Genomic DNA, 17116 nt, shown 5'->3' with positions numbered 1-17116 from the left:
CGGCGGCGCGGCGGCGGCGGCGGCTCGTTTGAGGAGGCGGGGAAGCGGGTGTCCGGCCTCAGCCATGGAGGGCATGGACGTGGACCTGGACCCTGAGCTGATGCAGAAGTTCAGCTGCTTGGGCACCACCGATAAGGACGTGCTCATCTCCGAGTTCCAGCGGCTGCTCGGCTTCCAGCTCAACCCGGCCGGCTGCGCCTTCTTCCTGGACATGACCAACTGGTGAGCCGGCCCCGCCGCGCCAGCACTGGGGCCCGCGGGGAAGGGAAGGGACACCCGGGCCGGGCGGCAGGGCGGGCCGGGCGGGCACTGAGGGCCACCCCCTTACCGGGGCGTGGAGGGCATGTGGGGGAGCGTCAGGGACATGGGAGAAATTTGGGGGCTGAGCAAGGCTAGAAGGACGTACGAGGGGAGTGCGGGGCCACGGAGTGCAGGAGGGGCGGAAGGCAGATTGGGGAGGGGCTCCTGAGGTTCTACGGAGAATTAGGGGCCGAGGAACGTGGGAAGAGGGGAAAGACTTGAGTATCGAGGCATAGAAGTAGACCTGGAAGCAAGAGAGCTGTTGTGTTGGTCAAGAGTAAATAGCACAGGAAATCTGAATTTGGGGAGTGGGAAAAAAGCTTGGGGTACGGAGTTAGGTGAGGAAGAGAGGGATGAGGGGGGAGCTCCGGGAGAGAATTAGGTGCTATGGAAGAACCTGGGGCACGGGAGAGACTTGGGAGTTAGGAGCTGCGAATAGATATTGTGTGTGTGTGTGTTTCTCCACTCGAGGGCAGATAGGGAAAAAAGGAAAAAATATTATGGGGGAGGACAAGTGAGTACGGTAAGAGAGATGACTTTCCGAAGAGTTGTGCCAGGGAGGAGTGGGATCTACTAGCCGATCTACTAACGGAGGACCGAGAGTGCTAGACCTAGGGCAGGCTCTGGAAAACCTTAGGAAACGTGAAGGAAAGGAGATTATCTTGGAGGAGGGAACTTTCTGGGGGCCTGGAGCCCTGGACTCCAGAATGCCAGAGTGGAGAGAGGCTTTTCTGAAATAAAGCTCGGTTGTTTGGGAAAATGGAGAACTTGGCTTAGGCTGGAAACCAAGTTTTTTGGCTTGAAGTCTCCTTGTAGAATTGGGGCAGAAGACCATGGCACTTAGACTAAAGGAGTGTTTCTTGGCATTGGATGTAGCACTTGCTATTTTTGATAAGCAGGGCTTCTCCTTGTTCTCTGAGGAGGGGCTGTTGAGTTCACTTAGGGTGAGTGATAGAGACCATTAGACTTCCTTTCAAAGGATTTCAGGTGAAACAACTCATTTTTCTTTGGTCAGAAAGCCAGGGGATGAGTGCCCTTTGCTCTGTGTGTTTGGGCATTCAGTCCCCTAACATGTGGAATCTTGTTTCTCTTGGCATCACTTATACAACCAGCTTCCCCTTTATTCCACGTCCACTGAATGCCTCAGGCAATGCCAGAAAAAAGAGGCTGTAAGCCTAGTCTTTATCCCATTCCTCTTCTAGTCCTGTCTGGAATGATGCTCATCTTACTTGTAGCTGTGGTCACACCAAAGATGATGTGTGAATTTTTTTTTTTTTTTTGGTAGCATCATTTGTAGGTCCTGTTATTTTATCTTTAAGCTTGATTGTTAATAGCAAGAGTGGGATTGAATTTCCAGATGTTTAGAAAACTTTTTGAGGCATTCAGTGCAGGAGATAGTCTTTATAATTGAAGAAGCATTTGTGATCCCCACTTCTATCTTTTATGCCTGGGATTATCTAAGAGAGGGTCTACAGCCTACAGTAGTTTTCTGAACACCGACTTGTGGTGGTTAAAGAGTCCTTGGTGGGGTTATTGAAAACCTTGAGAACAGGTATTACACTAGTGAAATTTAGAAGTAAAGTTGTATCTTGACCAGGGCTCTCTTGCCTGCCTACTTCCTACCCCCAGCTTTTTTCTTCCTTGTTTACACTAGTTCAGCATAGGAAACTTGGCATATTGTTGCTGCCAGTTTGGTAGGGGAGGATCATTATTTCTCCCCACCCCCTTGTGAGTTGTACCATTTAAACCCTGCCCCTGTAAGTTTTTAGTTCTTTAGAGTCAGTATTTATTAGTATAATTATTATGGCTACAAAACCAGTGTGATGAATTTTATATGTTTGAGGTGTGTATGTTTAACATCTAAAATTGTTTGTTTTTAGGTGTTGTGAAAGGTGAGGCCCACTGTGGATAAGAAAAAAAATAGCTTAAAAATTATAGTTGCATTATAAAAATTTTATTTGAATTTCTTAATAAAAATTATTAAGTTTAAAGGCATGGAACAGCATGTATTCTAATGAGATGGCATCTCTGTATGAAACAAGGTGTGATACATTTCTAAGCAAAGCAGTGAGCCATTAAAAGATGGGTTCAGGTTTTAAAGCAGTTAGAAGTTAGTAGCTTCTTAGGAATCCAGGCAATTAAGTGATAACTCAGCTTTAAGCCATATTACCTTATTTTTTGGGTGTAGAAATCATATTTTTTGTCTTTGATTATAAAATGAAGAATCATTATTTTTTTAAGATTTTATTTGAGAGGGAGATAGCGAGAGAGAGCGAGAGAACGCGCGCGTCCACACGTGAGCACGAGGGGGGGGGAGCAGGGAGCCCAATGTGGAGCTGGAGCCCGATGTGGGGCTCGATCCCAGGACCCCGAGACCATGGCCTCAGCCGAAGGCAGACTCGTAACCAACTGAGCCACCCAGGCGCCCCTAAAATGAAAAATTATTTGTGAACTGAAGGGAGTGAGGCTTGGTATTCTTTTCTTTCTAATGAAATCAGTTAGCTCCGGTATTCTATTTTGACCTGACCGAATTTGTCTTGTTAGATTTTTGTTCTAAATAAATACTCATCATAATTAATAAAATCTAGTTAAAATAAATATAATCATGCATGCATATTTGGTCAAAACATTTGTGTGTTTAAGAAATATATAGTCTAGAAATGTATTGTTTTTAAGTGTCATTTGATGTCCCATTTTGTAAACTGTTGAGATAGTCCTAATACAGGTTGGCAAAATCTCAAATTGCTGTGATTAACCTGTTGAATTTGAGATGATTAACTTTACTGTAACTTCATAAGTGCCTGCTGTGGGTTTTAATAAATAACCACCTTTCAGTTGCTTGATAACTGTTAGAATATAATGTGGTAAATTAAAAATCGTTATTTTAAAATGAAGACCATAAGTTTTCTAAAATGAAGCTTGAGTTGGAAAGACTATGCTTTTGTTTTCAAAAGTAAGTATTTTTCGTTGTTAGTAACAACTTTTTAAGAAGCTGTTGAAGAACTGACTAAATTGAATGTTTGGCCTTGTAAATTATCTACCCTATAAAGGATTTTTTCCCCCTAGTCTTTAGCTCATTGTACATTATGTAGATATTTCTATTTGTTTAATTTGGGACGAAGTATGATTCAGTTGAAGCATTTTTGTAGTGTTTATACCTGAGCTGGCGGCCATGCTGCTGGAAGTTGACGGAACTGCCTCTTAACAAAAGTAGTCAATTTTCAGTTCCTAAGTGAGTACATAAAGTGAATAAATGGTGTGGTGAAAAGACCCAGTATCTGAAGCAAACTGAAATGACTTGTAGAGTACTCTAACATTCTGTAGGTAGAATGTCTTGCAGAGACACTACTGGGCTGTTGAGTATAGAACTGGAATTCTAAAACTGGAAGCTGGTTTAGGAGATTCTCTAGTTCATTCCAGTTTTTCCTGAAGAATTGCATATAATCCTTCCAAGATAGCTTATTCTTGCATCCCTGAGGGCGGAGATTTGCATGATACCTTATTATAGTGTTTAATTACTTTTCTAGTTAGAGTTTTGTCAAAACGAAATCTCTCTTACTATAATTTAAAACTTTTTCGTTGCTTATACCCTCCTTGGAGATGGAGAATATCTATCTAATAAACACCTTCCTTAAGAGATCAGAAAGTTTCTGTTAATTCAAATCACTAAAGCTTTTTAACCATTTATAATTTAAGCACATTCAATTTGGTGGTTTCTCATCCTTTAATGTAGCCTAATAGATGTTATTTGTTTTAAGGTGAAACCAACATGATTCAGAGAACTTAATATGATTTTTTAAAAAATTTAACATAAAACCGTTTTAACCAATTTTAAGTGTACAGTTTAGTGTAACATAAGATTTTAAGTTCACTTCTGGCCCTCAAAATCATATGTCTCATGTTTTTAAAGTGAGTTGTTCTTTAGCATTTGTGACAAGAGGCAAATAACACTTTTAGATTTTATTTATTTGTTAGTTAGTTTGTTACTTAATGTACGCTCCATGCCCAACATGGGGCTCGAACTCAAGACCTCGGGATTGAGAGTTGCATGTCCTACCAACTCAGCCAACCAGACGCCCCTAGATTTTATTTTATTTTTTAATACTTCTGGATTTTTAGAGGACATTAACTTAGGAATTAATACTGGCCTTATTTCTTGGTACAAGTATAAATACAGTTTTGAGTAGCATATAGTGTTGACTGTTCCTTTGCAATTGTGGTGCTAAAACATCTTAGGTTACCTGCAGGTGTCTTCAGGAAGTAATGTGTATTTTTTGGAACATTACATGTGCCCATCATGGGTGGAGCAGATGTTTTCTAGAAAAGTAACTAGGGAAAGACATTTTTATACAATCATGTCCTGTTAACTTTGTCAACATTGTCAGAGGCGCCTGACTGGATAAAATAAAGGTATAACTGACAAAATGAAGCAAAATCAGAATCTAGATGTGAAAATCAGTTGTACCTCTTATTTCAAAGTACCTCTCCTGCCTGATCTTAATCTATTTCTCAGTTATCTGCATGGTAAATGAGTTTCTGATCCACTTTCTGGTTTATATCCATGAGTCCAGGAAAAGTCCCTTTATAATAGATAAACTTTGATATTAATACTGGGTTTCTGGAAAATAATGTGTGCCAAGCAGCAGTTTTAGGAAGAGGGTAGGGAAGGATTGCATAACACTCAATGACAGAGTGTTGTGCACTCTATGACTTTTTAAAAAATATTTGATTTATTTTTTTAGAGGGCAAGAGTGGTGGAGGGGAAGATGGAGAGTGAGAGTGTGGGGGAGGGGCAAAGGGTGAGGGAGAGCTAGACTCTCAAGCGGACTCCCTGCTGAGCACACGAATGCTCAACCAGCTGAGCCACCCCGGTGCCCCACACTCTATGACATTTTTAAGAAGGTTGAGAGTTGTTGCTTTGGAGTTCTTTTTTACTTTGTTCTTACCTTTTTTGAGTGGCGCATACAAGTTGGGACTCTGGGTATAATATAAAAAAGTTTACAAATAGAGCATCTAGATTCATTTTAGTTTTAAAAGAAACACAGTAAGAAGTACCTTGTCGTCCTACAGGAAATCTTTACAAACAGTATTGCTGCGGGACTTGTATTTCTGATCATAGATGAAGTCAAAACTAATCTCTGTTATAGCTAGGGTGGGTGGAGGTGGTTTCTTCACCATCTCTTAATCTTCCCACTCCTTCCACACAAAATTTGTGTAGCACATAACAGCAAAAACTCTCAATCAGACAGTATTTAAATAAATGTAATCTGGATAGATCCTTAGCAGACAGTGTAATACAAAAAGTAGAAGACAGCCACTATTATAATTTGTGCTCTAATAGGAAAGTAACATGTCTGAAATGATCAGAGAAAAGTTTGAGGATAATGAGGAAACATTCATGTATCAATACTAAAGTAACTGAATAAAATTTCAGAACAGGTAGGAATGGACTGAATCAAATAGAACCAGTGATTCACAGAGATTCAATGACTGCTATGGGCAAGTTGTGTTCATAGACGTTTTGAAATAATTAGGGGATTTGAATTGATGGAAAAGTAGTGTATTGTAGGTAGACGATGTTAACTGAGTGAAACCAGGAAGGAGCAAGTGGAGCAGAGTCATCTAGGATCTTGGCTTGGCTAGAATGTGACAAATGGAAATCAAGAATGACAAGACATGGAGCTTATTTTTATTTTTTGTTTGGAATATTGTTGATTTTTTAAAAATTGAGATGAAATCAACATAACATAAAATTAAACCATGACGAAGTGAACAGTTTAGTGGCAGTGTATTCACAGTGTCGTAGCTACCACCTATATCTAGTGGGACATTTTCATCACCCCAGAAGGAAACCCTACACCTGTTAAAGCAGTTGCTCCTCATTTCCTGGAAACCCAAGCCCTGGCAACCACCCAGGTCCATTTTCTCCCTCTTGCCTTGACAATCACCAATCTGAATTCTTCCCTAAACATGTACCTGTTCCAGATATTTCATATGAAGGGAGTCATACAATTTAGTCCTTCTGTGTCTAGTGTCTTTCAAGGTTCATCCATGTTGTATAGCATGTATCGGTATTTCATTCCTTTTTATGGCTAAGTAATATTTCCGTGTATGTTGATACCACAGTTTAGCCATTCATTTGTTTTTGGACATCCAAGCCATTTCCAACTTCTGGCTATTGTGGATAGTGCATGTATTTGTTTGAGTACCTGTTTTTACTTCTTTTGGTTATATACTTAGGAGCTGAATTGCTGGATCTTATGGTAATTGTGTTTAACTTTTTGAGAAACCACCAAACTATTTTGTGCAGCGGTTGGGTTATTTTATATCGCCCTAGCAATGAACAAAGGTCTGTCCCAATTTCTCTTTCCCTTGCCAACCACTGTTATTTTCCTTTTTTAAATTATAGCCATTCTTGGGGCGCCTGGGTGGCACAGAGGTTGGGCGTCTGCCTTTGGCTCAGGGCGTGACCCCGGCATTATGGGATCGAGCCCCACATCAGGCTCTTCTGCTATGAGCCTGCTTCTTCCTCTCCCACTCCCCCTGCTTGTGTTCCCTCTCTCGCTGGCTGTCTCTATCTCTGTCGAATAAATAAATAAAAATCTTTAAAAAAAATAAAAAAAAATAAATTCTAGCCATTCTTATGGGTATGAAGTGGTACCTCATTGTGATTTTGTTTTTTATTTCTCAAATTACTAATGATACTGAATGTCTTTTAATATGCTTTTTAGCCATTTGTATGCTTCCTTGAAGTGTTTATTCAAGTCCTTTGCTTTTTTTAGTTGGATTGTGTGTCTTTTTTTGTTCAGTTGTAAGAGTTCTTTATGTGTTCTGGATACTAGACCCTTGTCAGATATGTGATTTGCAAATATTGTCTCCCATTCTGTGGATTATCTTTTCATTTTTCTTGATAATGTCCTTCAGTGCACATGTTTTTATTTTGATGCAGTCCAGTTTATCTAATTTTTTGTTGTTCCTTGCGCTTTCAGCGTTATATCTAATAATCCATTGCTAATCCAAGGTTGTGAAGATTTTTCTATGTTTTCTTCTAAGAGTTTTACAGTTTCACTTCTTATATTTAGGCCACTGATCCATTTTGAGTTAATTTTTGTATAGGATGTGAGGTAGGAGTCCAACTTAATCCTGTGTAGCTTAATTTTGATCATGTCATATGCTCTGGGACCGGCTTCTCATTGACTCTGCATTAAATATATCCTTTACTTGTATTAAATACTGTCTTCAGCTAAACCTAAAAATTGGGCCAGAAAAGTGTGCAAGGTTTTCTAATGGGGGAAAATATTATGGATGTTCTATTGGAGCCCAAAACTAAATGTGTTTTTAAAAGGTCAATTTATCCTTTTCCCCATCCTACCAGCCAGCTTTTCTTCCTGAGTTTTCCCTTTTCTGTCAGTAGCTCCATTGGTCTCCCAGACATTAGGCTTGAACAGAATTCTATCCAATGCCCTCTTGTTCCTGGACACCTCACATCATTTGCCAAACCCCATTTTATTTCCACTCTACAGTGCACTTCCTTGCTCTTTTTTCCATTCCCCTTGCCACCCCGTTAACAGGAATACTCTCCAAATTGGCTTTCTACACCTGGCTCTCTTCCTTCCAGTCCATTTTGCGGACATACCACTATCAGATTAATCTTTCTAAATCACAGCTTTGATCTAGGCCATTTTTTTTTCTTAAAAACCTTTAACAGTGCCCTTGTTGCATACCAGATAAAGAACAGAACTTTAACTTGACATTCAGGGCCCTCCAAAGATTGGTCCTGGTTTATTTGCCTCTACCTTTCTAGCATCTCTCTCTCTCTCTCTCTCTCTTTTTTTTAAAGATTTTATTTATTTGATGCAGAGAGAGAGAAAGAGAGCACGTGAGTGCACAGTGCGGGGGTGGGGGGCAAAGGGAGCGGGAGAAGCAGACTCCTGGCTGACCAGGAAGCCTATTTCTTCTGTACCTTTTAGAAAATTTCATGCCTATAGAATTTTGCATGCACATATACTTAGAGAATTTTCTGTGTGCACACGTGTATATGTGTGTGTGCATGTGTGTGTATTTTTTTTTAACAACAGTGGTATTGTAATTCGAATAATTGTTCTTCCTATCCAGTGTAGTGGATACTACAGCCTTTGTACTGAGTTACTTGTCAAGGTACTTGGATAGGATGACCAAATAGGTATGTAGTTTTCTAAAAGTGCAGTGGTAGATTTGACCTCTTCAAATACAGTAGAATTCTTTCACTGTATTGAGCAACAGACTTTCATCCATTAATTACATGTAATTATTAAAATTTTGTTTTGCTGTGTTAGGAGCAAAATGTGTTAACTAGTGAGTTCATCTGAATTTGCTTATGAGATATTGTCAGGGAACACATTTTATAAGTTAAACTTTTTAGGGACCCCCAGACACAAGACCGAAACTCACAAAAGAGGTTTAATTCTTATTATTAAATCACCTTGTGCAGATGAAACTGATATACTTTTCACTTGTAAGAGTAATTGATTTTGTGAGTGGTTTTCTAATGATTTGTCAAAGTCAATGTGTATCTTGGGAAGGGAGCAGTTTATTCCAAATATGGAACTTAGCCCCACTGAATATACTGTGTACTGGATTTTAAAAGACTCACTTTATTTTTTTATTTTTTTAAATATTTTATTTATTTATTTGACAGAAAGAGAGTGAGCGAGCACGCGCGCACAAGCAGGGGGAGCAGCAGGCAGAGGCAAAGGGGAAGCAGGCTCCCTGCTGAGCAAGGAGCCCAATGTGGGGCTCATCCCAGGACTCTGGGATCACGATCTGAGCCAAAGGCAGCCGCTGAACCGACTGAGCCACCCAGGCGCCCCTAAAAGACTCACTTTAAAAAATGAACAGTTGTGTTTTCTTATGTTTGGGCCTTGGCTCTGTGAAGTGTTTCCGAGGGTTCACACTTGAATTATTGTGCTTGAGGTCAGTGATTCACAGCCTATTATGGAGCAACAGCCTACTACTAGATTGAATGATACGCAGGGTGCGTCTAGAGTGCTTTCTGGTCAGCTAGTCTTGTTTTCTTTTTTTCTTTCTCTTTTCTTTTTTTTCTTTCTCTTTTCTTTTTTTTTCTTTCTTAGATTTTATTTATTTGACAGAGAGAGAGGGGAGGTTAACGGCAGGCAGAGGGAGAGGGAGAAGCAGACTCCCCACTGAGCAGGGAGCCTGATGTGGGGCTCAATTCCAGGGCCCTGAGATCATGACCTGAGCTAAAGGCAGACGCTTAACTGACTGAGCCACCCAGGCACCCCAGCAGTTGTTTTCTAAAGTTAATTTTGCTTTTTAATTTGTTTAAAAAAATAGTTTTAGGCTTTGGGAGAATAGAAATCACTGGCTGAGGGATGGGGTTTTGCATACAACTGGGAACAAACTGCCTTTAAATTTTTTTAAATTTAAAAATAACGATTTTATTATGATATAAAATTTTATTGTGACATAAATCATTGCAAATAAGCTAGAAAAGTGCCAGTCAGCAAAAAGGAAACAAAAATAAGCCATACTCACAGAGCCAGAGATAAATGATTTTAACCTTTTCATCTGTATTTTTTTAATACGCGCGTGTGTACCTGTTTGCCTTACGAAAGTGGAGTATTTACTATATTCCCGGTGCTGTTTCAAGTGATTGTTTACTGTATAATTTAATGTTCACAATAATTTTAGGAAATAAATACTGTTATCCTCATTTTACAGAAAAGGAAAAGAGGCTTGGTAAGGTTAAATAACTTGCCTAAAGTTACATGGGTAATAAGTAGTAGGAATAGGATTCAGATGTAAGCAGTTTGGGACGAGAGGCTGTGCTCCTGATTGCTGTGTTTTATACACTATGTGGGTTGCTAGGGCTGCCATAACAAATTACCACAAAACGGGTGGCTTGAAACAAAAAGTTATTCTCTTACAGTTCTGGAGGCTAGAAATTGAAGTCAAGGCATCAACGGGTCTGTGCTCCCTCTGATGATTTCTAGAGAAGAACCCTCCCTTACCCCTTCTCAGCTTCTGAAGGCGTTATTTGGGGTTCCTAGGCTCGTAGCTGTTTCACTCTGTCCTCTGCCTCAGTAGTCACATGGCCTTCTTCCTTGTGTGTGTGTCCAGATTCCCCCCCACCAGAAGGACGCCGGTCAGTTGGATTTGGGGCCCAGCCTAATCTGACCTCTTCTGAACTAATTGCATCTGCAAAGACTATTTCCAAAAAGATCACTTTCTGAGGTTCTGGGTAGATGTGAATTTTGGTGGATACTCTTCAACCACGACACACACTATTTGTAACCTGCTTTCACTTAAAATCTTTTATGACTATTGTATTTTTAATACGATTTTGTACTTTTACTTTTAAAGGCTTCATAGTATTCCATTACATGGATATAGAATAACTCAATAATCCTTTTTTGTTAGATATCAGGGTTGTTTTTAATTTTTTATCACTATAAACTCAGTATGGAATATCCTTGTAGGTAAATCTCTGCTTGCATCCTTAATTATTTCCTTAGAATTTTTTCCTAGAATTAGATAGCTTTTCTAAAGATAAACATGGCTTGTAATGCTCTTAATATTTAATTGCCAAATTGTCTTCTCTCATAAAGGTCAGACTAATTTATATTTCCACCACTACTGTATAACTGTTCTTTAATACCTCATCAATGCAGCATATTATAATCAAAAAAATTTTTTTTCAGTTTTGTAAATTAAAAAAGTGACGTTTTAATTTATATTTTGTCATTTCTAATGAATACTTTTATGTCTTAAATGTCCATTTGTATTTCTTTTATGAATTGGCTGAACATGCCCTTTGTCCTTTTTTTTTTTTTGGTAAGGAAGTGTGCTTTTTTGGAAAGTGGAAATTTTTTTTCCTGTTAATGTAGTAATACTGAATACAGAAAACCAGCAAATTCAGAAATGTTGAAGGGAGACAATAAAGAAATAAAGCCACTTATGATACTACTCCGCTGTCAGTTTGTGTTCACATATATGCATATATAGATATTTATATATATGCTGTATATTTTAAGTTAAAATATAACACATAATGCTTTACAGCCTGCTTTTTCACTAAGCATAAATATCTTGCCATGTCTGTTTTTCATGGCTGCTAGTATTCCATTACTTATTTTGTAACTTTAGTTAAGAAGCCATTTACTGATTTTGTTGTTGTTCCTTTTCACTATTATAAATGTCTGTTTGCTTACCTAATTATTTTCTTCTCACTTTCTTAATGTTTTAAGAAATTGTGATGCATTGCCTATGTATTTATTCTGGAGAAATTCTTAGAAGTGGACTTGCCAGGTGTGCCCTTTTGAAGGTTTTTTTTTTTTTTTTTTTAAAGATTTTATTTATTTGACGGAGACAGCCAGCGAGAGAGGGAACACAAGCAGGGGGAGTGGGAGAGGAAGAAGCAGGCTCCTAGCGGAGGAGCCTGATGTGGGGCTCGATCCCAGAACGCTGGGATCATGCCCTGAGCCGAAGGCAGACGCTTAATGACTGTGCCACCCAGGCACCCCCCCCTTTTGAAGGTTCTTGAACATTGACAGCCTTCATGAAGAATGTAACAATCAATAATCTGAACAGTTAGGCATTAGAAAACTTGTTTCCTGGGAATTTAATTTTTAATTTTTGCTGGGTAGGTTTATCTGATAGATAAAAGGCATTACATGTTTTAGTTTGCATTTCTTTGATTGCTTGGTGAAATCTGAAGTTTTATGTGTGTGCATTGGCTATTTTTTAAATAGACTTATATTTTTATTTTGAAAAAAAAAGGTATAATGAATCCTGTGTACCCATCATCCTAATTTCAGAGTCATTAATTTTTTGTCAATTTTTTTTTCTCCCCAGGAGAATAGTATTTTTCTTTTTTTTTTTTTTTTTTGAGAGAGCGAGACTGAGAGAGTGCTGGAGTGGGGGAGGGAGTGGGAGTGGGGGAGAGAATCTTCAGCAGGCTCCACTCCCAGCATGGAGGCTGGGGTGGGGTTATATCTCAAAATCCTGAGATCCTGACCTGAGCAGAAATCAAGAGTCGTTCCCTTAACTGACTGAGCCACCCAGGCGCCTCTCCAGTAAGGTTTATGCCAATTTGTGGTCCGTCCTTTTACCCCCCAGCACCAGGCAGCCACCATTCTGCTGTCTGTCTCTCCCGAATTTGCATGTTCTGGATATTGCACGTAACTGTAAACATGCAGCATGTGTCCTTTGAAGCTGGCTTCTTTTCCTGAGCATACCGTTTTCAAGGTTAAGCCGTGTTGTAGCAGGGATCATTTATGGAAATTCATTCTGTTCTATTTTATTGCTGAATCATCTACATACATTAAAATATAATCATTATTATGAAAAACGTAATTCAAACTACCAAAGATTTTTCAATGAAAGGTAAGGTTTTTTTTTTTGATTCTAGATTTTGTCTTTTGTCAGAGATGGTACCTACTCTCAGTCTCCCGTGTACCTTCCCAAATGTTGTACATAGTTTTAATACCTGTAAATGTCCTTGCATTTTGGTATCTTTGTCATTTTAAGAATTGATATGTGTAAGTTATAGCTTGCATGTTTTTTCAGTTTCCTGTTTTTTAACTTCTTAAAATTTTATTTAGATACATAATTATAAAACTCTAGTACATGTTTCTTGTGAGAAGTTTAGATAGTACATAAATTCCTGGGTTTTCCCCCTCTCATTCTCCAGAAGTGGCCGTTATTCTGTTTTTTTCAGAGACATTGTGTACCTTTGTAGGCCTGTATTTCATCAGAGTGGCCACAGAGTCCATATGTATGCTAATGAGAAGTTATTGCTATACTTTCCACCATTCTACATGCAGGTTTAAATCCTTCCTCCCACAGTTCCCCCACCCCAAAAGAACTGTCTTCTGTACAGATAGTTTAAAGTCAATGAAAGTAGTTCTTGATAGATGTCTTTAGGTCTTAAATGTTAGGTCTTGTTGGGAAGTTTTCTCCTCCACAGTGCTTTAAAGCAAACTTTGATACGTTGTCAAGTAAAGACTTTGGGCCAGGTCGTTTTCAGATCATCATCTACTTCAGCTGTCAAGGGTTTTCCTGAGTGGGAAAGCATGATCTGTAGATGTAGATTTTCTACCTGGGAGAACATGAGCTGTAGAATACTTGTATTAGGGGTCTTATCTCTCCCCCATATGCACACACATGCAAAGGGAATCATACTATACATAGTGTTGTCAGATTAGTTTAACTTCACAATATGCTGTGGACATCATTTCTTTTAATGGGTGCATGGTATTTTTTTCACTGGCTGACCATATTTTATTTAAATATGTTCTTTTGATGGATAGCTAGTTTCCAGGTATTGCTTTTATAAAGCTGCTGTGGTACAGGTATGTTTATATACTTGTAGGTACAGTTCTAGAAGTGGAATTGCTGGGGTTGGGTTTATGGGAAAATTTAAATTTTGATAGGTAATAACAAATTCACTTCAAAAATGTTGTAACAAATTTCATTTTTACTATCAATGTACAGGAGTGCTTGTTTGGCACACACTTTTATCAACCCAGGAATGATCTTTGTCTTTACATTGTTGCTGGTCTGGTAGGTTAAAAGTGTATTCATTTTAATTTGTAGTGGTTTAATTATGAATGAGGTAGGACATCTTTCCGTATCTTTATTGACTATTTGTATTTTCCCCCAGCTTTTTGTACTTTTTTATGACTTGTTAGTGTTTTCCTGCCTACCTCAATTGGATTGTTTTTCTTTCTCTCATTGACTTGAGTTGTTTGCATATTAAGGAAATGAACATCTTATTAAATACTTGCCTTTCCTCCAGTTTGTCTTTAAGTTGGTTTATAATGTTTTTTTTTACTTCGTGGCACTTTCTTTGTGAATTTTTATGAAGTTGAAACCAGCAGTCTTTTTTTGATTTCTGCTTTTGGTTTCATGCTTAGAAATCTTTTCCCCACATAATTGTTACATAATTATTATTTACCTCTGTTTTATGATTGCAAAATTTACATATAAATCTTTTATATAGTTAAAATATATTTGGCAGTGTGGTGGGAGATCGATATCTAACATCTTTTTCAAATGATTCGTTTTCCTCATTTTTTGAGAAATTCATGTCCCCCCCCAAAGATTTGAAATGCTATCTTTATCATAAATCAAATGCTTATATATCTATTTGGGCTTGTTTTTGCGCTTTTTCCTCCATTGTATTTATGTCCAGTTTTCTATAGCTGAATAAGAGTTTTAAGGTTTACTTAAAAGGTATTTTTAAAAGGCAAGTACATTTTCTTCTTACAATTTAATTTTCATTTTATCCAAGTTATAAATGCATAGTTTCCACGAGTAAAGTAGTTTTACAGGGATTAAGAACAGGGATTCTAGACCCATTTTTCCTTCTTTCACTCCCCAGAAGCAATCTTTTTCAGTTCTTTCAGCTGATTTTGAGGTTTTTGCCTCTCTGCTGATTTCTTTTTTTTTTCCTTCCAGTTTTAATCATTACCTGTTGATTCCCCACAGGGAGATGAGGATTTCATTCTTTAATAGCCAGTGTGGCGGTGAAAAGCAAGAAAGTTCAAAGCTCTTCTGCTACTTACTATTTGTATGACCTTTGGCAAATTATTACCCTCTCTGTGCCTTGGTTTTCTCATATATAAGGACAATATCTGTTTTTATCTGGTGATTAGATAAATTTATATGTGTAAAGATTTAGAGCTGACCATTTTAATAATTTGTAATTTGGTTAAGTCAGTTTATATGTTTAAATGCTTATTGACAATTGAGCTGTTAGTGTATTTAGATTCATTTTCCTTTTCTGTACAATCTTTTGCTGCCCAAGGGTAATAATTGTGTTAACTTTTGGTTTGTGCAGTCTCTTAGATATTTTTTTCCTAAGTAACCCTCAAAGTCCTTACCAACTGTGACTCCCTTCTTGGTAAGTTCAGACAGTATTGTGTCAGTTTTACCTTTTTGAAGAAGTTTCTTGCAGAGCATTTGACTTCCTCTGATCTGGACTGGTTGGGCTCTGGGTGTGCTGCACAGCTCTTACCACCCCGGGGACCCTGGGGATTTCTTTCACACTCCTCCTACTCCCCACCCTTTGTTGGAAACCTTGTTTCCTGGACCCCATTTTTTTAAACTTCCTGAGAGTACAGAGGAGATAAAACTTGAGACTTTTGTATTCTGAAACTATATTTTACTCTGAGGCTTTGTTGATATCGCAGTTTTGGTTAGGTAGCAATTTTAAGGTTGGAAATATTTTTCTCAGAGTTTTGAAGGCACTGCTCCTTAGTCTTCTGTTCTCAGTAGAAACGTTCTGATTCTTTGTTCTTTGTGTGAATCCTGTCTTTTTCCTCTCTGGAAGCTTTTGGTAACTTTGCTGTGTCCTTAGTGTCCTGAAGTTTGATGGTGACACATTTCAGCATGTATTGTCTTACCTTGTGCTCAGCTTTGGGGAGCCCTTTCCATCTGGAAACTGCCCTCTTGTTCTTGGGAGATTTCTTGAATTAATCCTTTGATTGCCTCCCCTTTATTTTCTGTGTTCTCTTTTCTTAGATCTCCTATTTTTTAGATACTGGACCTTCTGATCTGGTCCTCTGTTTTCTCTTTTCAGCTTTGACCATTTTTTTTGCTGTGCTTTCTGGGAGATCTCAGTGTTGTTTTCCCCAGGTTTCCATTTCTGTCTGCTTGCTGTAATCTTTTTCTTTCATATTCGATGCTTAACCTTAAGTATTTGGTTGTTCTTGGCTGTCTACTCCTATTTAAAAGTAGGACAGAGAAAGTGGATTGGAAGCTGTGGACCTGACTAGTTTTTGTTAAGTGAGAGCTTAAAAAAAGCCCCACCCGTTTCCTCCAGGGTGAGGCATTCACCAGGCTTCATATGCAGTGTTTAGACAGGTCTAACTGTTGGGTTTAGGCAAATGCATAGTCTCCTGTTTTTATCAGTATCTTCACCTTCATTTGTAGGGTACCTGGTGCTGTTAATTCCTGAACCTTTTGGGAATCCTCATTTTCAGTCGCGTTGCTTCTCTACTTTTCCCCACTGCTGGCTAAGGAGGATTCCACTTTCTCAGGTTGGCTCAGTCATTTACCACTCCTCTGTCTACCTTCCAGGGCCCCAAATGTTGCTTCCTGACTTGTTCACTCTGTCCTTGTGAATTTATGACTTTTCCTTCCCATTTGTCTTAGTTTGTTCGGGCTGCTGTGACACCACCATAGACTGTGTGGTTTATAAACACCAGAAATTTATTTCTCACAAGATCTAGAGGCTGGGAAGTCCCAGATCAGGGTGCCAGCAAATTTGATGTCTAGTGAGGGGCCTGATCCTGGTTCATAGATGGCTGACTTCTCATTGAAACCCCACATGGTAGAAGCAGGTAAGGGATCTCTCTAATCCCATTCATGAGGGTTCTACCCTTATGACCTAATCACCTCCAAAGTCCATCTCCTAATACCATCGCAGTGGGGGTTAGGTTTTAACATGTGAATTTCGGGGGGCACAGACATTCTTTCAACCTGCAGCATCATACCTGTGTTTTAGGAGGGTTTTGGGGGAGACCTGAGGCTAGTGCATGCATTTTTTTAATTGGAATCTTTAAGGAAACATTGGATTTGCATCTAAAATTTTTTATTTTGGGTTTTCATTCTTAAGATTTATGGGATTGTTTAGATATGATATAAAATTTCAGCATGACAATTGATTAAGTTGTGATGATGTTATATATACAGATAGCTTTCCTTTGCTGAAATGGAACTGTTTTACCTGAAGGATAAAGAACAAATTATTAATGGTTATCTTTGGCTATGAAATTATACTTGGTTTTTATTTTCTTTTTTATACTTTAAT

General features: G+C 38.5%; 1 protein-coding gene across 2 annotated transcripts in view; it reads left to right on the top strand.

Moving 5' to 3' along the window:
* Positions 1-6: 6 nt before the first annotated feature.
* Positions 7-17116, top strand: part of ILRUN (inflammation and lipid regulator with UBA-like and NBR1-like domains) — an 88918-nt gene continuing 71808 nt past the window's right edge. For both annotated transcript variants that reach the window (XM_034660574.1, XM_002914303.4), the window contains exon 1: positions 7-222. In XM_034660574.1, coding sequence (XP_034516465.1) covers positions 65-222 — 158 coding nt within the window. In that variant the 5' untranslated portion in view covers positions 7-64. The remainder of the gene's footprint in view (positions 223-17116) is intronic.

This window comes from Ailuropoda melanoleuca, chromosome 5 (assembly GCF_002007445.2).
Source record: "Ailuropoda melanoleuca isolate Jingjing chromosome 5, ASM200744v2, whole genome shotgun sequence".
Lineage (NCBI taxonomy): Eukaryota > Metazoa > Chordata > Mammalia > Carnivora > Ursidae > Ailuropoda > Ailuropoda melanoleuca.
Note: the sequence above shows the minus strand (reverse complement) of the source record. Positions and strands in the feature narration are given on the sequence as shown.